Below are 22,854 nucleotides of genomic sequence, written 5' to 3' on the forward strand. Positions count from 1 at the left end.
GGGTGTTGTTGATAAACGGTTTTCGCCTTGCATAGGAGAGTTTTAACTTGCACTTACAGATGTAGCGACCAACTGTAGTTACTGACAGTGGGTTTCTGAAGTGTTCCTGAGCCCATGTGGTGATATCCTTTACACACTGATGTCGCTTGTTGATGCAGTACAGCCTGAGGGATCGAAGGTCACGGGCTTAGCTGCTTACGTGCAGTGATTTCTCCAGATTATCTGAACCCTTTGATGATATTACGGACCGTAGATGGTGAAATCCCTAAATTCCTTGCAATAGCTGGTTGAGAAAGGTTTTTCTTAAACTGTTCAACAATTGCTCACGCATTTGTTGACAAAGTGGTAACCCTCGCCCCATCCTTGTTTGAGCATTTCATGGAAACTACTTTTATACCCAATCATGGCACCCACCTGTTCCCAATTTGCCTGTTCACCTGTGGGATGTTCCAAATAAGTGTTTGATGAGCATTCCTCAACTTTATCAGTATTTATTGCCACCTTTCCCAACTTCTTTGTCATGTGTCGCTGGCATCAAATTCTAGAGTTAATGATTATTTGCAAAAAAAAAAAATGTTTATCAGTTTGAACATCAAATATGTTGTCTTTGTAGCATATTCAACTGAATATGGGCTGAAAATGATTTGCAAATCATTGTATTCCGTTTATATTTACATCTAACACAATTTCCCAACTCATATGGAAACGGGGTTTGTAATATCCTTTTTTATGAATGCACACATGTTAAAGTGCAATTTCAATGTTGTTGATGTGCATTTATTAGAAAAAAATATTAAGTTAATGGCAAGCAGAAACATCTTTGTTCATTTCTGGGATAGGCCCCAGCCACCCCCGTGACCCCGAGAGGGACAAGCGGTAGAAAATGGATGAATGGATGGATGCGTTGAGGCTATAAAGTGTGCTTTATCCGATTGCTCGATTAATCAAACAAAGGTATCTGTAGATTAATCAATTAATAAAATAACCAACAGCTGCAGCCTTAATTAGAACTGGAATGACGATAGATAAACAGACTGTGTGAAGAACTGTTGATACATCATGCTCTAAAGCACAGGTGCCAAACTAAAAGGCCCGGGGACCAGATGTGGCCCGCCACTTCATTTTATTTGGCCCTTGAAAGCCTGGAAATGATATGTATCGATAAAGTACTGTAACTTTTCTTACTAAATGTATTCTTTCTTTCTATTTTGGGAGAAAAAAAAAAAAGTACTCCATGTAATCGCAAAATGTTAACTTAAATATTGTCTAATTATGCAAAAATATATTATCAAACATTCAAACCATTTTTTGAATAGAAATAAATACTAATAATAATGATTTCAAAGCAAGTTATCCATCACATTGTGCAATGTAAAAGTAGCAATAGATTTCATTGTAAAAAAAAGTTTAACAGCCTTTTTCTCTAAATGAAAATAACAGTATTTTTTACTGTAATAAACTTTGGTGCCGTTTTGGCATTTACAGTAATACACCGAAAAATCTACAGTTGTTGAGTTTGCGGTAAAACAAACAAACTGGCAGCTCAGGTGCCAAAATGTTACTGTAAAATTGCAGTTTTTTTTTATTTACAGTAAAAAAAACAAATGTAAATTTTACAGTAAAATTCTGGCAACTGAGCTGCCTTTTTTTTAGCCATAAAACCAGCAGCACTGTTTTTCCATTTACAGTAATATACATTAAATTTTGAGGTGAAATTATTGCAACTGACCATATTTGTTTTTAATTTTATTTAAAAAAAAATCTACTAATAAAATGCATTAAAAAAGTGTGTAATAAGAGTCATAAAATGGCAACCAAGGTAATCAAAAAGGTCAACCAACGAACGAGATTTCTCTATAGAATCTCCTCTCTGGTCAACAAAAGCACCATGAAGATTCTAGCGGGAACTCTCGTTCAACCCTTTTTCGATTACGCATGCACCTCCTGGTACCCTAGCACCTCCAAAACCCTCAAATCTAAACTCCAAACATCCCAGAACAAGCTAGTCAGATTACTTCTAGACCTCCACCCCAGATCACACCTCACTCCTACCCACTTCTCCAAAGTGGGCTGGCTCAGGGTGGAGGACAGAGTAAAACAACTTGCACTGAGCCTAGTCTATAAAATCCGCTACAACTCCCTGACACCGAAGTACATGTCAAACTACTTCCTTAACGTAAATGACCGCCATAACCACAACACCAGGGGGAGCTCCACTAACCACGTTAAACCCAGATTCAGATCTAACAAAGGTCTTAACTCATTCTCTTTCTATGCCACATAAATGTGGAATGCAGTCCCAAGAAAGGGCATCTCTTTCCTCCTTCAAAACCGCACTAAAAGTACACCTCCAGGCAACTTCAACCCTAAACTAACACCCTCCCCAGATTGTTAATAATCAAATGTAAATAATCAAATGTAGATACTTTTCTTATGCCTTCTGATCTCTCTCTCTCTATGTCCACTATTTGCTGTACATATCCTACCAAGTCAGTCCTACACTGTTTCAATGTCCATTTCTCTGATGATGCAATTGTTGATGACTGAAGTGTTGATAACAACCAAACTCCCCCCCCCCCCACATCCCGGATTGTAAATAATGTAAATAATTCAATGTATATACTCTGATGATTATCTTGTGTGATGACTGTATTATGATGATAGTATATGTCTGTATCATGAATCAATTTAAGTGGACCCCGACTTAAACCAGTTGAAAAACTTATTCGGGTGTTACCATTTAGTGGTCAATTGTACGGAATATGTACTTCACTGTGCAATCTACTAATAAAAGTCTCAATCAATCAATCAAAAAAAGTATTCACTGTTAGAAGCGGCCCTCTGGGACCAAACATAACTGTGATGTGGCCCTCAGTGAAAACGACTTTGACACCTCTGCTCTAAAGCAACTGAGGCAAAATGGGGTGCACTACCTGTTTGCAACCAGCAGAGGTGCTGTTGATTCAGTTTGTACAAGTTTGTGGTCTAAAGTAAAGCAACATATTAGTTATGGGAAGTTAAGGTACAGCCACAAAGAGCACTGTCATTGCATCAATATTATTCTGGCATGCAAACGGGATCAGAACCTTCAGGCCGAAATTGTACCATTATATTGCAAATATGATTTAAAAACAGCAATAATTGTGTTAATGTTGCTCATTTATTCACCCAAATATTCTATTTGCGATTTTATTACTACTCTGTATGAAATATTACATAAATGACCGAAATAAAAAGTGTCCTTAATGTAGAATGGCTACAGTTCACAGGAGTGAATTAGGATTGCTATTTGCAGGGCACAGGGATCCCTGGGTAGACCGGCTAAATGGGTCAGCAACACATTAGCAAAGCAGTTCATTGGCACCAGCAACATTTTTGTGGCAAACCTCCAGACAAAATCAGGTTGGAGGTGACATTTTTTGTGCTTGCTTTTGGGCATTTTTCCCATCCAGGAAGAGCAAGCCTCTAAACCAGGGGTGTCAAAATCAAATACAGAGTGGGCCAAAATTTCAAACTGAACAAAGCCGCAGGTCAAGGTTGAACAAATTAACCTTTGAATAGGGACCCAAACAAGTTTTGCATTGAATATTGAACAAGCAAGGCTTATATAACTTTATAGTGACATGCAAAATCGAGTTTCAAATAATAATAATAAAAAAAATATCAATGGTATATCAAATACAATTTAAATTAAAATTGAATGCCTCTTTTCTATTTGCAGCCTTCTGAGGTAAATATCAAAATAAACTTTTTCCACAGGCTAATAATACATTTGAAAATAAAATAACAATAATGAATGAATCAAACACTCAAGCCTTGAAGTAGCAAGAGAAAGTGCATGAATAAAACATTAATTATTGCTCAGTTTGCTACACTGATTTGCTTTATCACTGAATATGGAACAAGCAACGCTTATATAACTTAATAGTGCAAAATCTACTTTCAAAAAACAAACGAAAAAACATCAATGGTATATTAAATAAAATATTAATAAAAAATGGAATGCCTCTTTTCTATTTGCAGCCTTCTGAGGTAAATATCAACATTTGGTGGTAGCGGGGGGTGTATATTGTAGCGTCCTGGAAGAGTTAGTGCTGCATGGGGTTTTGGGTATTTGTTCTGTTGTGTTTATGTTGTGTTACGGTGCAGATGTTCTCCCGAAATGTGTTTGTCATTCTTGTTTGATGTGGGTTCACAGTGTGGCGCATATTTGTAACAGTGTTAAAGTTGTTTATACGGCCACCCTCAGTGTGACCTGTATGGCTGTTGACCAAGTATGCATGGCATTCACTCGTGTGTGTGTAAAAGCCGCATATATTATGTGACTGGGCCGGCACGCTGTTTGTATGGAGGAAAAGCGGACGTGACGACAGGTTGTAGAGGACGCTAAAGGCAGTGCCTTTAAGGCACGCCCCCAATATTGTTGTCCGGGTGGAAATCGGGAGAAATTCGGGAGAATGGTTGTCCTGGGAGATTTTCGGGAGGGGCACTGAAATTCAGGAGTCTTGGCAAGTATGAGTATTAGCGGTGAATGCGGTGTTATAGCGGCACCGCCGCTGTCTAATACCGGCGGGCCAGCTCTAATGTTAATTTGATATTGCCTCAAGGGCCAAATGAAATTACAAATTTGGCCCGCGGGCCAGAGTCTGACACCCATGCTCTAAACAGTAACAATGATTAGACACCTTCTGATGTTTTTTTTCCCCGACAAGTGTTCCCCCTCAGAAGCATGCTGAGCTGCATGCTGCTTTGGCAGCTGCAGCATCCTGAATATCAGACCCCACCTCCAGCAAGAGCCAGCTCTAACTGGCAACTTCTCGCTCTTATAGCAAGCGCAAGCACTTTAAAAGCCACAAAGGCTTCTTCTTGCAAGTGTCACCTTCAAAATCGACCACAGCAGAGATGTACAGAGTGTCTTCTCAGTTTCCACAAAAGCAAAGGGAGGATTGACAGAACTCCTCTAAGACAGGCAAGAAAATTAATTAGAACGGAGTCCCAGAGTTAATTACAGACTGAATTCACAGTGGATACATCAGTGGAAAAGCCTTGTCACGCCACATCAGTGCAGGCGGCAGTGAGAGTTGACCAATAATGATCACATCATGTTCACCTGGCACCCTCCCCCAATGCTCACACTGTCCCAAAGTGTCAAAGACACATCATGCAAGGGGCGGTGTGAGGACATGCAGTGTTTGACGAGTGTAATTGTTCACACAGCCTCCATGGTGATAATGGTGGGTAAACCGATTATGACAGAGACCCTGCAAAAAATAACAGTTAGGGCCCTTGATTTGCACGTATAAATCATTTATTAGTCGGCCTACACTAGTAGTCACATGCCAAAAGCAATTCCCGTATTTTTCGGACTATAAGTCGCAGTTTTTTTTCATTATTAACACATTACCGTAAAATATCAAATAATATTATTTAGCTCATTCACGTAAGAGACTAGACGTATAAGATTTCATGGGATTTAGCGATTAGGAGTGACAGATTGTTTGGTAAATGTATAGCATGTTCTATATGTTTTAGTTATTTGAATGACTCTTACCATAATATGTTACGTTAACATACCAGGCACCTTCTCAGTTGGTTATTTATGCCTCATATAATGTACACTTATTCAGCCTGTTGTTCACTATTCTTTATTTATTTTAAATTGCCTTTCAAATGTCTATTCTTGGTGTTGGCTTTTATCAAATACATTTTCCCCAAAAATGCAACTTATACTCCAGTGCGACTTATATATGTTTTTTTCCTTCGTTATTATGCATTTTTGGCAGGTGCGACTTATACTCCGGTGCGACTTATACTCCGAAAAATACGGTACCTACTTTTTGAATTTGGCAGCCTCAAAGACAGAGATGCATAATACATTATTGCTTTAAATATGGACTTCATAATAGGTTGTGTGGTACTTTGGACTGATTTAAGTTAAGCAAACATGGTTTATATGTGATGTAAACATACATTTAGTTCAATATATGGTTTTCCCAAAGGCCAGTTTTTCCAAAGCAATCACTTGCCTGCATGGCTTTGATGGAGCTGGTGTGCTTGCAGTTAATCGTGTATTGCACTGGGATTTTGTTGTGGGGTGTTATTTTGCACACAACACACCGTAGAGGGGGCGGAACGCACAACTGTGTTATGCAACACAACACAACACAATACCACACGCAATGTTTGGAGTCAAACTGAACACGACTGTGCTCATTAGTGTGTCATTTCATAGCTAATCGATTGATAATTAACTTGAGTTTCCAACACACAAAGTGGTGCAATGTTGTGTAATTCTTGGGTCCTTTTAGTTTCATAACAAACTATCGTATGTTTGTGGACAAATTCATCTTTTTGCTGCATTTCTTAGCACTTCTGGCATGTGTGTGTCTTATGCTGCTGATTTTTGAGTGCGTGGCTGCGGGGGTTTGTGTTTGTGCACAGAGCTTGCAGGGGCGTAATATACTGCCAAATGTTCTGTATTTAACTTTAGTGGGAACAATAATCAATAGAGTGCATCAAATTAAGAATTTTGTCAATTGATTGGAATTAATTGTTGATTAATCGCCTCTTGAAGCACAGGATTGCATTAATTGTCTGCAACCAGCTGTTGATTTCAGCCTCAACTGTAGTCTGTGGTCTCAAAAGGAACTAAATGACGTTAGTTAGAGGAATTTGATCAGTTTTCATGCAGAGCGCTTCTTTAGGGCACAACTCCTTCAGGCAATGTTATTCAGATAAATAGGGCACTGTCATGGAAACAGGAGTGGAGAAAATGTTTTGGAGAGATTTTCCAATCCCATTAAAAATGTTAATTTAACGATCAATGATAAAATGCACTAATAGTAAGGATGTACCAGCCAGCGATTGATATTAGACGGTTTTCATGAAAAGGTATGTGAAAGTCATTTCGATGCTGATCACAAATGCAAATCCCCTCTGACTGACACTATTTTTAGTCCCCTGTCTAACCAAGCTCAATCAATCAATCAATCAATCAATCAAAGTTTACTTATATAGCCCTAAATCACGAGTGTCTCAAAGCTAGCTGCTAATTGTGTACCTCAATACACAGTGTGGAGCCGCTCCCCTAAGCTACTAATAATCACCTCTATTATAGCACGTAAACTGCATTTCTTACTGTAGTATCTTCTTAAATATAATTATCAGATACATTATTACTGGAGGTCAAGGCTAAACATGTTATAAACCGAGAGCAAGCCATGAGCACCAAGAAATAAGTGCTTAGTAAAGTTTAAGAAGTGTAGATGGAACCATGTTACGGCAAAAAGTAAGAAGACATTGACAGGAAATTAACAAGTAGATTACTAATAGTCTAGAGCAGTGGTTCTTAACCTTGTTGGAGGTACCGAACCCCACCAGTTTCATATGTGCATTCACCAAACCCTTCTTTAGTGAAAAATAAAATGTTGGTTTTTTTTCAAATTCAAGACAAAGTTATATGTTTTTGGTAACACTTTAGTATGGGGAACGTATTCTAAGTATCAAAGACTGAATTTAAAGTTATTTGGACACTAGGGAAACATATTCTAAGTAATAAAGACTTAATTTAGAGTTATTTGGTTAGGGTTAGGGTCAGGGTTAGAGGGTTAGGGTTATAATAAGGCCATGCCGAATAAGGCATTAATAAGTACTTAATAATGACTAGTTAAGAGCCAATATGTTACTAATTTGCATGTTAATAAGCAACTACATAATGGTGAATATGTTCCCCATACTAAAGTGTTACCATGATTTTTTACTGGTGCATAAAATTAACCGTGCATGAACATCACCTTGTTCAAAGAACAAAACCAACACAGTGCATAAACTCACAACAAATTACACACCTGCAAACCCGTCAGCTGTTGCCGTATCCGTAATACGCCGATAGGGAGAAGTTTGTATTTACACGATGAGTCGGGTGTGTTTTGACCTCCGCCGAACCCCTGAGGCCGACTCACCGAACCCCTAGGGTTCGATGGAACCTAGGTTAAGAACCACTGGTCTAGAGAGAGGATAATAGAACAACTTTTGGTCTGTCAGTCTGTACTATGGACTTTGTTTTGCTCAAACAATTGTATGTACCGTATTTTACGGACCATAGGCCGCACCGGATTATGAGGCGCGCTGCCGATGAATGGTCTATTTTCGATCTTTTTTCATATACAAGGCGCCAAGTATTAAAGGACTCTTCTTTTTTTCCCCCCTAAATTGAAAACACTTACTTGTGGTCTACATAACATGTAATGGTGGTTCTTTGGTCAAAATGTTGCATAGATGAAGTTTTACAGATCATCTTCAAGTAGGTTTTTGACAGTTGCTTCAGGATGCGCCGTTTTGGGCGGTCTTATTTACGTGGCTCACCTTCGACAGCGTCTTCTCCCCGTCATCTTTGTTGTAGCGGTGTAGCGTGCAAGGACGGGAGTGGAAGAAGTGTCAAAAGATGGAGTTAACTGTTTTAATGACATTCAGACTTTACTTCAATCAATAACGGAGCAGCATCTCCTCATCCGTGGCTCATTAGTGCAATAACCACGCTGGAAATGTGCCCCGGGAAAAACCGTCCGACTGGAACTCTCTAATAACTAAAGTTCCTTGGGTGAATAATGTACACTCACTACACCGGTATGTTTTAGCGCTTTCGTGGCGAGTTTACTGACAGATATAAGTAAGAACTTTACACTACTTTATATTAGAAATGGCAACAGCAGAGGATGAATGTCCCATAACAAGAAGATAGAGAAAAAGAAGAAGCTTATCGACTACTGTGTCGGCACGGACTACAAAGGCGCAATTTTTCAGGACTTATGCAGATCTCAAATACAGATCAGCAGGTACCAGAAGGTAAGAAAAGTTGCTTTTGCATAATATTGCGAAACAAAATGCCAGATAATATGTCTTACCTTATACACACACACCATAATAATACTCGTATGTTGAAGCACAGTACAATCCATCAAGCGGTGCGGCTTCATAGCTTACCAAAGTCGTTTTAAAACATTTTGATAGACTTTTGAGCGCCGTGTGTAATGTTCTATATTTTCAATGGAACATATAAAACATATAAAATGTACTTTAGTCATATTGCAGTGTACACGTATCTCTTGTGTGTGACTGCCATCATATTGCAGTCTATACGTATCTCTTATGGTTGACTGCCATCTACTGGTCACACTTATCGTTTCACCATGTACCAAATAAAATAGCTGAGGTTGGTAAGCAAAACCAGAATTATTCCGTACATTAGGTGCACTGTCGAGTTTTGAGAGAAAAAAAAAAGGATTTTAAGTGCGCCTTATAGTCCGGAAAATATGGTAATAAAAGAGAATAAGGAACTACTTTAAATATTGTGTTGATATTGTTAAACTGCCAATAGCACTCACCATAAATACACTGAAAAATTTACATTTAATACATGTTTTCGGTATCTGCCTATCTCACTCATGAAGGATTGCTATCAGAATCGGCAGCAAAAGACCCTGATAGTTGATCAACTAAATGTGGTCAGTGGTAACAGTGACTTACTGCAGAGGTATGAGATATTGTGTGTTTAGTTTGATATTAGTGTAGTAAACCATGATGCTGTTTCACTAAATAAAGAAGAGGGAGGCTGGTGCTGACAGAACAAAAGTCATTGGGCTGTGAATCAAGTCAACAATAGTTTAAATGGACAGGAAGCAAAGGTTTGTAAATAGCAGCTCAGAATTGCCACTGATGACATGTTGTAATGAGGGGCCTGTTTTCCATCTCAGCTTGCATGAATGGACTTGAATGAGTGAGTTGCTGTTTTCCTCTTTTTACTCGGCGGACTAGAAGACTCATGCCGAGACATGCCCTATTCTCTGTCCCTCTCTCATTCATTCAAGACCCCACCCAGCCTCTCTTAACTAAACTCTGCATTAGCTTGACAGCTCACTTTGACTCACTGAATCTAAATTTAGTGAGTTTATATTTCCCTGTTATCCCCCCCCACCCCCACTCTGCAGGCGTGGTCACACTACTGTAATCCAGTATGATCGGATGAAAGCGCAAGGACAGGGTTGCAATCAATACCCAGGAGAGCGTACTGTATCGGTTACACTCGTGTAGCAAGTATAAGCATCAGAAATATCAGAGGCTAAATGTGATGAAATGCAGTCATCGGATCAATGCCGAAGACAAGCAGAGTATACGCTACACCCTGCAGGGATGATGCAGGTTTCTCATAAATAGGGGACTTCATCTTAATGAGCCTCAGCCTGCTATTAGTTGGTCACCCGGTCAATGTGACCTTGAGTGGGGAAAGACTTGCTATAAAAATGTCCCTGAAAAGAAGAACCTTAGTTTTACATGCAGTCACAGGAGCAGAAAGTAATGCTGTTGCTTTGGTGAAACGCATGACTTTGCGATGGAGCAGTGAAGGGAGTGTTGAGCATTTATTGGCCCCAAATCTGATTTGTTTGCCCTCAAGTGACAAAGATCTGATTCAAACGCTCCAAAGTGCTTCAAATCTGATTTTTTTTTGCCATCAGATTCAGGTCAGATCAGGATGTAGTCCTGAACCCGATTGGAATCTGATCTTTTTAAATGTGACGGCAGTCTACATGTGGTATGCCAGCTTTGGGCGAGCTACGAAAAGATGCAGTCGCCAGCGGAAATGGATATTACATCACAACATCCGGTTTCGGTTTTTATTCAAGAGGGACGAATTTTCGGTGCATCACTTATCAATAGTGCGCAAATAATAGGCTATATGTGATATATGAATATATATTTTGATCCCGAAGAAATAGCAGAATTGACGCTGTGGCGCATTTGCTTACATGTGGGTTGAAAAATAAAGCTCCCGTAGATCCATGCTGATGTTCGTGTCTCCTCTACGCAACAGCCATATAAAGATTACAACCCTCCCAAATATATTGCACTATATTAGACTTCGACTTCGACTTCGACTTCCTTTTTATTGTCATTCAAATTTGAACGTTACAGCACAGATAAGAACAAAATGTTGTTACATAAGCTCATGGTAGTGCAGGATAAAAAAGCAATAAGGTGCATATATAAATAAATAAATATATATAAATAATATATAAATATATATATAAAATAAATAAATATATATAAATAAATAAATAAATAGATTACTGTACAGATAAATATATTGCACTTTTCCACATGCATCCACGTTTATGGATGTATGTTATATTGTCTTTTTTATTCCAGCGAGTTAATCCATTTTGGGGGGAGTTGAGGGGATAATTTCAATTATGATGCGTTCAAGAGTCTTACGGCCTGAGGGAAGAAGCTGTTACAGAACCTGGAGGTTCTGCTTCGGAGGCTGCGGAACCTCTTTGTAGAGTCCAGCAGTGAAAACAGTCCTTGGTGGGGGTGGGAGGCGTCTTTGCAGATTTTCTGAGCCCTGGTCAGGCAGCGGCTTTTTGTGATCTCCTGGATAGGAGGAAGAGGAGTCCTGATGATCTTTTCCGCCGTCCTCACCACTCTCTGGAGAGACTTCCAGTCTGAGGCACTGCAGGCTCCAGTCCAGACAGAGATGCTGTTGGTCAGTAGGCTCTCTATAGTGCCTCTGTAGAATGTGGTGAGAATGGGGGGAGGGAGCTGTGCTCTTTTGATCCTACGCAAAAAGTGCATGCGCTGCTGAGCTCTTTTTACAAGAGCTCCGGTGTGTAGGGACCAGGTTATATTGTCAGTTATCTGCACCCCCAGGAACTTGGTGCTGCTTACTATCTCCACTGCTGTGCCGTTGATGTAGAGTGGAGCGTGGCTGGACTGGTATATACATCCATTCATACACTATATTAAAAAACCCAAAACCAGTGAAGTTGACACGTTGTGTAAATGGTAAATAAAAACAGAATACAATGATTTGCAAATCCTTTTCCACCTATATTCAATTGAATAGACTGCAAAGACAAGATACTTAATGTTCAAACTGGTAAACTTTGTTATTTTTTGCAAATATTAGCTCATTTGGAATTTGATGCCTGCAACATGTTTCAAAAAAGCTGGCACAAGTAGCAAAAAAGACTGAGAAAGTTGGGGAATGCTCATCAAACACTTATTTGGAACATCCCACAGGTGAACAGGCTAATTGGGAACAGGTGAGTGCCATGATTGGGTATAAAAGCAGCTTCCATGAAATGCTCAGTCATTCACAAACAAGGATGGGCCGAGGGTCACCACTTTGTGAACAAATGCGTGAGCAAATTGTCAAACAGTTAAAGAACAACATTTTTCAACGAGATATTGCAAGGAATTTAGGGATTTCACCATCTACGGTCCCTAACATCATCAAAAGGTTCAGAGAATCTGGAGAAATCACTCCACGTAAGCGGCATGGCCGAAAACCAACATTGAATGCCCGTGACCTTCGATCCCTCAGGCGGTACTGCATCAAAAACCGACATCAGTGTGTAAAGGATATCACCAGATGGGTTCAGAAAACCACTGTCAGTAACTACAGTTTGACGCTACATCTGTACGTGCAAGTTAAAGCTCTACGATGCAAAGCGAAAGCCATTTATCAACAACACCCAGAAACGCTGCCGGCTTCGCTGGGCCCGAGCTCATCTAAAATGGACTGGTGCAAAGTGGAAAAGTGTTCTGTGGTCTGACGAGTCCACATTTCAAATTGTTTTGGGAAACTGTGGACGTCGTGTCCTCCGGACCAAAGAGGAAAGGAACCATCCGGACTGTTATAAGCGCAAAGTTCAAAAGCCAGCATCTACGATGGTATGGGGGTGTATTAGTGCCCAAAGCATGGGTAACTTACACATCTGTGAAGGCACCATTAATGCTGAAAGGTACATACAGGTTTTGGAGCAACATATGTTGCCATCCAAGCTACATCTTTTTCATGGATGCCCCTGCTTATTTCAGCAAGACAATGCCAAGTCACATTTTGCACGTGTTACAGTGTGGCTTCGTAGTAAAAGAGTGTGGGTACTAGACTAGCCTGTCTGTAGTCCAGACCTGTCTCCCATTGAAAATGTGTGGCACATTATGAAGCGTGTAAAATACGACAACGGAGACCCCGGACTGTTAAACAACTTAAGCTGTACATCAAGTAAGAATGGGAAAGAATTCCACCTGAAAAGCTTCAAAAATTGGTCTTCTCAGTTCCCAGACAATTAATGAGTGTTGTTAAAAGGAAAGGCCATGTAACACAGTGGTAAAAATGCACCTGTGCCAACTTTTTTGCAATGTTTTGCTGCTGTTAAATTCTAAGTTAATGATTATTTGCCCCCAAAAAAATCGTTTCTCAGTTCGAACATTAAATATCTTGACTTTGCAGTCTATTCAATTGAATATAAGTTGAAAAGGATTTGCAAATTATTGTATTCTGTTTTATTTACCATTTACACAATGTGCCAACATCACTGGTTTTGTACTTTCATTTAATTTCATGTAAAAAAACACTTATTTTTTAGGTGTTGCGACTTTAATTTTATTTTGTAGTAGTAGCGACTTCCTACCGGTCAACTTCCTTGGTTTTCACTTTATCGAAGTGCACGTGCAAGTGACGTGGAGGCCACATTGGGGTCACATGCGTGTTTACACTGGATTCTGATAAAAGTCATATTTCACTTGCAGTGTAAACAGTCCGCTGGAAAAAATCTGATCTAAAAAAATTCCGATTTGGGCCACTTTGGCCTGCAGTGTAAACGTAGTCATTGATTGTTCTCGTTTAATCGCACTTTGGAAGACGCAGAGCACACGACTGTCACTGATAAAGCAGATGCTGTTGTCTCACATTAAATTGCATTGCTAAAAATGGCTGCCTGGGCTTGATTACATTGCGTGAATGATCTCACTCTACTCTCTCTCCTTCTTCACCCCCCCCCCCCCCCCCCTTCCATTGCTTGCTCCCCACTTCCCAGTGGGTGGCCCTGGCCTCGCTGTTCTTTATCCTGGTGTCCATCACCACCTTCTGTCTGGAGACCCACGAGGCCTTCAACCCCATCATCAATCGCACAGAGGTGGAGTTGGTGGACAACATCACGGTGGAGCGCATCTACCAGGAGCCTGAGACGGCGGCCTACCTCACCTACATCGAAGGCGTTTGCGTGGTGTGGTTCACTTTTGAGTTCCTAATGCGAATAACTTTCTGCCCAAACAAATTTGACTTCATCCGGAACGCCCTGAACATCATCGACTTTGTGGCCATCCTGCCCTTCTACCTGGAGGTGGGCCTTAGCGGGCTCTCCTCTAAGGCAGCTAAGGACGTACTGGGTTTCCTCCGAGTGGTCCGCTTTGTAAGGATCCTGCGAATCTTCAAGCTCACTCGCCACTTTGTAGGTTTGAGGGTACTGGGCCACACCTTAAGAGCCAGCACCAACGAGTTCCTTCTCCTCATCATCTTCCTCGCCTTGGGTGTCCTCATCTTTGCCACCATGATCTACTACGCAGAAAGGATCGGCGCTAACCCCAACGACCCTCGAGCCAGCGAGCACACGCAGTTCAAGAACATCCCGATCGGATTCTGGTGGGCCGTGGTGACCATGACGACCCTGGGCTATGGGGACATGTACCCTCAGACGACCTCCGGAATGCTGGTGGGAGCCTTGTGCGCCCTGGCAGGTGTGCTGACCATTGCCATGCCAGTCCCCGTGATTGTCAACAACTTTGGAATGTATTACTCCCTGGCCATGGCGAAACAGAAACTACCAAAGAAAAAAAACAGGCATATTCCACGAGCACCCCAACCTGGTTCGCCAAACTTCTGTAAATCAAGCATCAGCTCACAACATCAGAGCCCTATCGCCCACGACGATGTCTTCGAAATCAAGTTTCAAGGTAGGATCAAATTCTTTAAATATAACTGATACATTCCGACACCTTAGTGCAGTGGTTCTCAAATGGGGGTACGCGTACCCCTGGGGGTACTTGAAGGTATGTCAAGGGGTACGTGAGATTTTTTTTAAATATTCTAAAAATAGCAACAATTCAAAAATCCTTTACAAATATATTTATTGAATAATACTTGAACAAAATAAATGTTTAGAATTAAGTTCATGAATCCAGATGGATCTCTATTACAATCCCCAAAGAGGGCACCCTAAGTTGATGATTACTTCTATGTGTAGAAGTCTTTATTTATAATTGAATCACTTGTTTATTTTTCAACAAGTTTTTAGTTATTTTTATATATTTTTTTCCAAATAGTTCAAGAAAGACCACTATAAATGAGCAATATTTTGCACTCTTATACAATTTAATAAATCAGAAACTGATGACATGGTGCTGTATTTTACTCCTTTATCTCTTTTTTTCAACCAAAAATGCTTTCCTCTGATTAGGGGGTACTTGAATTAAAAAATGTTCACAGGGGGTACATCACTGAAAAAAGGTTGAGAACCACTGCCCTAGTGATTCATCGTTGGTGTGTTGGCTTAAGAAACACACATCACGATTTATCTGTTTATCTGTTCCCACACTTCAGTCAGCTAATGAGTCAGGCTTCAGACTTTCCCAGCAAACCATTTTAGATGTAAATGTTTATTTACTGTCACACTTAAAATAAATCACTGGATTCGATTTACCTGCTGTACACAGCCTCAGTCACTTACTCACCTGTGTGTGTCTCTCTGTAAGAAAAAGTTGAACATCTGCCACTTGTTCAGCCTTAGTTTACAGCGCGAGATGTAAATGTAAATAATTCTTCACTCTTATGTAGGGCTGCAACTAACGATTAATTTGATAATCGATTAATCTGTCGATTATTACTTCGATTAATCGATTAATAATCGGATAAAAGAGACAAACAACATTTCTATCCTTTCCAGTATTTCATTGAAAAAAAACAGCATGCTGGCGCCATGTTCTTTCAACTTGCCAAATAAAACAAGGAAAATGTTACAAAAATGCACACTTTTGACACCCCTGCTATAGATAATAAAAAATTAAATCTGATAAATGTATCGATAAAAAGCAGAGCCTGACGACGCATGCGCATTTATCAAAACTCTCTCTGTCTCTCCCCCTCCCTCACGAATGCTGCTGCGCGCGCAATTTGTTTTGTTTTTAACCTTCTTAACCCTGAACATACATTGAAAATACACGCAACCCTAACTCAAAATGCCGGACATTTGAGGCATTTAAGAAACACCACCCGACAGCCTCGCAAAAGAGGACATGTCCGGTGAAAAGAGGACGTATGGTCAGGACCTAGACCGATCGGTTTCACTTCCGGTGAAACCGATCACTGCTAGTCCTCTTTTGCTAGCATGCTAGCAGCTAACGGGCTAGGATAGACTGACCATACGTCCTCTTTTCACCGGACATGTCCTCTTTTGCGGAGCTGTCAGGGCAGTATTTCTTAAATGCCTCAAATGTCCGGCATTTTGAGTATTGTTTACACAAAGTGCAGTACGCTACTTAATATGTCCGTGTGGAAACTCGTTCGGTACACTTCCGCACCGAAACGAAACCCCCGCACCGAAACGGTTCGATACAAATACACGTACCGTTACACCCCTATTATTTTGATTATTGTTTCTCAGCTGTTTGTAAATGTTGCAGTTTATGAATAAAGGTAAAAAAAAAAAAAAACGTAGCCTCTGCGCACGCGCATAAGCATAGTTCCAACGAATCGATGACTAAATTAATCGCCAACTATTTTTATAATCGATTTTAATCGATTTAATCGATTAGTTGTTGCAGCCCTACTCTTATGTCAAGCTAATATAAATCACTGCTGCGTCATAATTCTATCGTTCATGTTAATGAGCCAGTCATTAGATTAGGTTTGTTAGTGAATATGACAAACCTACAATCTTTTGAACAAATTTGATACTCTGACATTTAACCATGTTAAATGAAATCTAATAATCAAAAGAAGAACGTTAATTTGCAGTACCGTATTTTTCGGATTATAAATCGCTACGGAGTATAAATCGCACCGGCCGAAAATGCATAATAAAGAAGGAAAAAAACATATATAAGTTGCACTAGAGCAGGGGTCGGCAACCCGCGGCTCCGGAGCCTCGTGCGGCTCTTTGATCATTCTGATGCGGCTCAGCTGCATACTTGCCGGCCCCCTGATTTTCCCGGGAGACTTCGGGATTTCAGTGCCTCTCGCAGAAACCACCCGTGATTAATATTCTCCAATTTTCACCCTTGCAATAATAATAAGGGCGTGCAGTGACGGTACAGCATTTAGCACCCTCTACAATCTGTATTGTCAGCGTGCCAGCCCAGCCTTTTGTTATATGCATTTTCTGCTAGCACACGTAAGTGACAGCAAGGCATACTTGGTCAACAGCCACACAGGTTACACTGACGGTGGCCATATAAAACAACTTTAAGACTCTTACTAATAATGCGACACACTTTGAACCAAAACCAAACAAGAATGACAAACACATTTCAGGAGAACATCTGCACCTTAACACAACATAAACACAACAGAACAAATACCCAGAATCCCATGCAGCCCTGACTCTTCCGGGCTCCATTATACACCCCTGCTACCACCAAACCCCGCCCCCACCCCAACCCTGCTCCCTCACACATCAACACATTAAAGTTTTTTATACCGCCGCCGTCAGTGTAACCTGTGTGGTTGTTGACCAAGTATGCCTTGCTACCTACTGTGCAAGCAGAAGCCCCAAGCAACGTGTGGCTGGGCTGGCACGGTGGTTGTAGTGTGCGCTAAATGTTGTACCATCACGGTAGAGAATAGTTGCCCTGAAATTCGTAGTTTGCCGGGACAATCGGCAGACTACGGCTTGTCAAGTATGACGCTGTCAAGCGTCATTCATATAAAACCCGCGGGCCGTACTAATATTACATTTTCATATTAAGGTGTGGGCCGCGTGTCTGAGACCCTTGGTTTATACATAGCACAAAGCAAAAAAAAACTTTGTAAACAGTGTTTATCATGTTAAATTTCAAAAGATTTTTGTGGCTCCCATTGTTTACTTTAATTTGTGAAACTGGTCAAAATGGCTCTTTGAGTGGTAAAGGTTGCCGACCCCTGCACTAGAGTATAAGTCGCATTTTTTGGAGAAATTTATTTGATAAAATCCAACACCAAAAATAGATATTTGAAAGGTAATTTAAAATAAATAAAGAATAGTGAACAACAGGCTGAATAAGTGTACGTCATATGAGGCATAAATAACCAACTGAGAACGTGCCTGGTATGTTAACGTAACATATTATGGTAAGAGTCATTCAAATAACTATAACATATTGAACATGCTATACGTCTAGTCTCTTACGTGAATGAGATAAATAATATTATTTGATATTTTACAGTAATGTGTTAATAATTTCACACATAAGTCGCTCCAGAGTATAAATCGCACCCCCGGCCAAACTTTGAAAAAAACTGCGGCTTATAATCGGAAAAATACGGTATTAATTTTGACTATTTTTTTAAACTCACTTGTATCTTTCCTACAGCGTCCTTTGCAATATATTATAAAAATGGGGAAATTATGTCATCTAGCGACTTTTAGGATAACCAATAACTACTTTCTTTGCTGAGGAGTTGGCAACACTGACCTCAGCACAGTGTTGAGAACTTGGCAACTTTCTTGTTAAAGTATCTTTGTAACTCCTCGTAGCCACTTTCTTTCTCCAAAGAGACAAGCAACAAATCTAGCGACTTTTTTGACATGAAAGCACGTATCACTTACAAGCGGCAGCCTGTCTGCTCTTTGACAACCGGTACTGAAAACACATTTTTATTGTTCTTTTAAGTGCAATGATAATAAAGTTCCATTCCATTTAAGTCAGACCAAAGAGGAGACTAGGGATGATAATCGAAACCGGTTTTCCCGGTTGTTCGATAAGAAAAGAACCGAGTCCTCGGACTCGAATCCCTTTTTGAGAACCGGTACCCGTTATCGAGACCACTATAGTAAAGAAAAAGAGTTGGTTCTTTATTCGAATCCCTGGGAACAAATCCCGTCCCGACCAGAAATGCTCTGTGAGACATCACAAGAAATTACGTCACGGAGCTCAGTCATTAGGCGTAGATAGCGAAAGCAGGAAAAACATCCATCCATCCATCCATTTTCTACCGCTTATTCCCTTTGGGGTCGCGGGGGGCGCTGGAGCCTATCTCAGCTACAATCGGGCGGAAGGCGGGGTACACCCTGGACAAGTCGCCACCTCATCGCAGGGCCAACACAGATAGACAGACAACATTCACACTCACATCCACACACTATGGCCAATTTAGTGTTGCCAATCAACTTATCCCCAGGTGCATGTCTTTGGAAGTGGGAGGAAGCCGGAGTACCCAGGAAAAACAATGGACCGGAAAAAGCGCTCCAAGGTGTAATAAAGTTCAAAACAAAAGGTATAATCCAATGATTAACTTTACTGAGAGATTTGAGCAGGGTACAAACACATGACAAACACTTTTACGACCAACCGGAAACAAAACAACCAGGCAAGCAACGCACCTCCTTTACGGCAGCTGTCGCAACGTTCTTAAAGCAACCGCAGCACATACATATATATACAACATATCTCCCTTTTTTAACTTTTGTTATTCTTTCCTTGTAAACAAAACAAAATCACACTATGTGTTGTCTGTCTAATTATAAATAATGCAGACGAGGCGTGTTGGCTGAGTTATTGACGTTTACTTTCACAGCGTGCTCATAACCTCATTCTTAGCTGCCGGGTGGCGACATGCAACAACACTTTTCGGGGCTGCCGCGCATGCTCGTCACTCCCGTTGCATGCTGGGTAGTGTAGTTGTTATATTCCCTAGCTCATAACATCACATCTTTCCCCCTATAAAGAAATAATGTTAACTCAATAAAGTGTATTTCTTTTTTTAGCTTTAACTTTTCATTTTTTTAGCATTGTAACCACATTTGCAAACAACTTTTCTCTTCATAGAATTTTCTTTCAATAAAGAAATGAAGTGCAAAAATGTCAAAGCATCATAACAAACAGTTATGTCAAATAGCAGCAGACGTGCACTTTTTGGAGAGCTGTATTATTTTCAGTTTTGTGCCCAAGCGACTGATTTTATTCAACATTATATTATTATTTATACACCTTTAGTGATCACAGAGACAGGTTGTTTTTGTGTTACTGTATATATTTGTTTTTCTGAAAAATCCCACTTAAAATACTTTGGGTAACAACAGTCAATATTTATTTATTTTATTTTATTTTTTTAGGGGGGTAACAGTCAATATTTATTTTATTTATTAGATTTTATTTTTTTCTTATATAATAAAAGTGAGCTTTTGTTAAACCAAATAGTGTGTGTTTTTTTCCATATACAACAACCTATCTGGACTCGATAAGAGAATATATAGGGAATCGGTTCGATAAGAGGATTCGATAATAGGCTCGAACTCGATTTTTTCTTATCAAACATCCTCCCTAGAGGAGATGCACACCCACTCTGTGCAGAGCTGCCGCTGTTTCTGCCTCGGTCAGACTGAGATGTAAATGTAAATGTTTCATCACTTTCGCGCTTCAAATAAAAACAAACCTGTCGTTAATGTTAATGAGCCAGTTAATAGATTTGGTTCGTTTGTGTAAATCACAACCCTTCGGTCTTTTCATCAAATTTGGGACGCCAACATTTAACGGTGTAGAACAAAGAAAAATACAACTAAGAATCATCAAAAGAAAATTCATTTACAGTAATTATCACAATTTGCATTTTTTTTTACCTCACTTTTTATGTCTTTCACTCCGTTATTCCTCTCTCCTACAGCATTGCAATCAATTAATCAACTTCTAGCAACATTTATGACAGCCACTAGCTACTTTCCTTACTAAGGAGTTGGCAACACTGGAAGCTAAAGAGAGTTCAGAAGAGATTGAGGACAGTGAGGACGTAGATGTAGAAAAGATACAAATTGAGAACACAGATGGAGATGATGAGACAGAAGAGCCAGCAGAGAAAACAGTGGACATGAATTTTATTTCTAACTTTTGGTTCATTAAGACTAACATTAGGAGGCCACAGTGCAGGGAAAGCTGCTGGAGGTGTGGACATTAGTCTTAAGTATAAATTGACGTTGAAACAGACAAAATCGGTGTTAAAAAATGCCAAAAATATTTTGAACGCATCTCACTCTTGTCATTTTCTGAAACTTGGCAGCACTGCGCACAGGCCTGGAACTATGCGCTGACTAAGGTTGCATTGCCACCAAGTCTAACTTTCTAATGTTATATCCTAGACATGTGTGGATTGACAACAAAAGGCTTTTCTATTCTACGTCATGTAAATAACTCCGCCGCTCTGCTGGGAATTGTAAACCATGAATTGATTAACGTGGACCCCGACTTAAACAAGTTGAAAAACTTATTCGGGTGTTACTATTTAGTGGTCAATTGTACGGAATATGTACTGTACTGTGCAATCTACTAATAAAAGTGTCAATCAATCAATCAAAAACAAATAGATGCTGAAGGCTAAAAGGTAACCTGGGGAACGTAATAACGGATTATATAACTGACTGGTCCATTGCCAAATACAGTAGGCATCGATCCAATCAAAAGTAGTTTTTAGGAAAATCATTCTTTATTATGCCAGAGTACACTAATGCTATTGTTTTGCAGTGGAAGGCTAAGCTAGCTACACAACAACTCGAGCTAACACTTCTAACATATCATTCACACATTTCTAACATACTGTTATTATTATTATTTTTATTATGTTTCATTTTCTCCCCCATTACCATAAATAGTAGGCAGCAAGCCCGCCATTAAAATTACAAACACCGTTTCCTTATGAGTTGGGAAATTGTGTTAGATGTAAATATAAACGGAATACAAATCCTTTTCAACCCATATTCAATTGAATGCACTACAAAGACAAGATATTTGATGTTCAAACTCATAAACTTTATTTTTTTTTGCAAATAATAATTAACTTAGAATTTCATGGCTGCAACACGTGCCAAAGTAGTTGGGAAAGGGCATGTTCACCACTGTGTTACATCACCTTTTCTTTTAACACCACTCAATAAATGATTGGGAACTGAGGAAACTAATTGTTGAAGCTTTGAAAGTGGAATTCTTTCCCATTCTTGTTTTATGTTGAGCTTCAGTCGTTCAACAGTCCGGGATCTTCGATGTCGTATTTTACGCTTCATAATGCGCCACACATTTTCGATGGGAGACAGGTCTGGACTGCAGGCGGGCCAGGAATGTACCCGCACTCTTTTTTTACGAAGCCACGCTGTTGTAGGCGTCCTTGAAAAAGACGGCGCTTAGATGGCAGCATATGTTGTTCCAAAACCTGTATGTACCTTTCAGCATTAATGGCGCCTTCAAAGATGTGTAAGTTACCCATGCCTTGGGCACTAATGCACCCCCATACCATCACAGGGCGGTATAGCTCGGTTGGTAGAGTGGCCGTGCCAGCAACTTGAGGGTTGCAGGTTCGATCCCCGCTTCCGCCATCCTAGTCACTGCCGTTATGTCCTTGGGCAAGACACTTTACCCACCTGCTCCCAGTGCCACCCACACTGGTTTAAATGTAACTTAGATATTGGGTTTCACTATGTAAAGCGCTTTGAGTCACTAGAGAAAAAGCGCTATATAAATATAATTCACTTCACAGATGCTGGCTTTTGAACTTTGCGTCGATAGCAGTCTGGATGGTTCGCTTTCCCTTTGGTCCCGATGACACGATGTCGAATATTTCCAAAAACATTTTGAAATGTGGACTTGTCAGACCACAGAACCCTTTTCCACTTTGCATGAGTCTATCTTAGATGATCTCTGGCCCAGAGAAGCCGGCGGTGTTTCTGGATGTTGTTGATAAATGGCTTTCGCTTTGCATAGTAGAGCTTTAACTTGCACTTACATATGTAGCGACGAACTGTATTTAGTGACAGTGGTTTTCTGAAGTGTTCCTGAGCC

The 22,854-nt window shown here is 40.1% G+C and overlaps 1 protein-coding gene across 3 annotated transcripts in view; it reads left to right on the forward strand.

The window, feature by feature from the left end:
- kcnc1b (potassium voltage-gated channel, Shaw-related subfamily, member 1b) overlaps positions 1-22,854 on the forward strand; it is a 44,871-nt gene that overhangs the window by 10,011 nt on the left and 12,006 nt on the right. For 2 of the 3 annotated variants that reach the window (XM_061969657.2, XM_061969656.2), the window contains exon 2: positions 13,878-14,793. In XM_061969657.2, coding sequence (XP_061825641.1) covers positions 13,878-14,793 — 916 coding nt within the window. The remainder of the gene's footprint in view (positions 1-13,877; positions 14,794-22,854) is intronic. The other variant, XM_072913949.1, reaches the window with a different exon arrangement.

This window comes from Nerophis lumbriciformis, linkage group LG10 (genome assembly GCF_033978685.3).
Source record: "Nerophis lumbriciformis linkage group LG10, RoL_Nlum_v2.1, whole genome shotgun sequence".
In the NCBI taxonomy this organism is placed as follows: Eukaryota; Metazoa; Chordata; class Actinopteri; order Syngnathiformes; family Syngnathidae; genus Nerophis; species Nerophis lumbriciformis.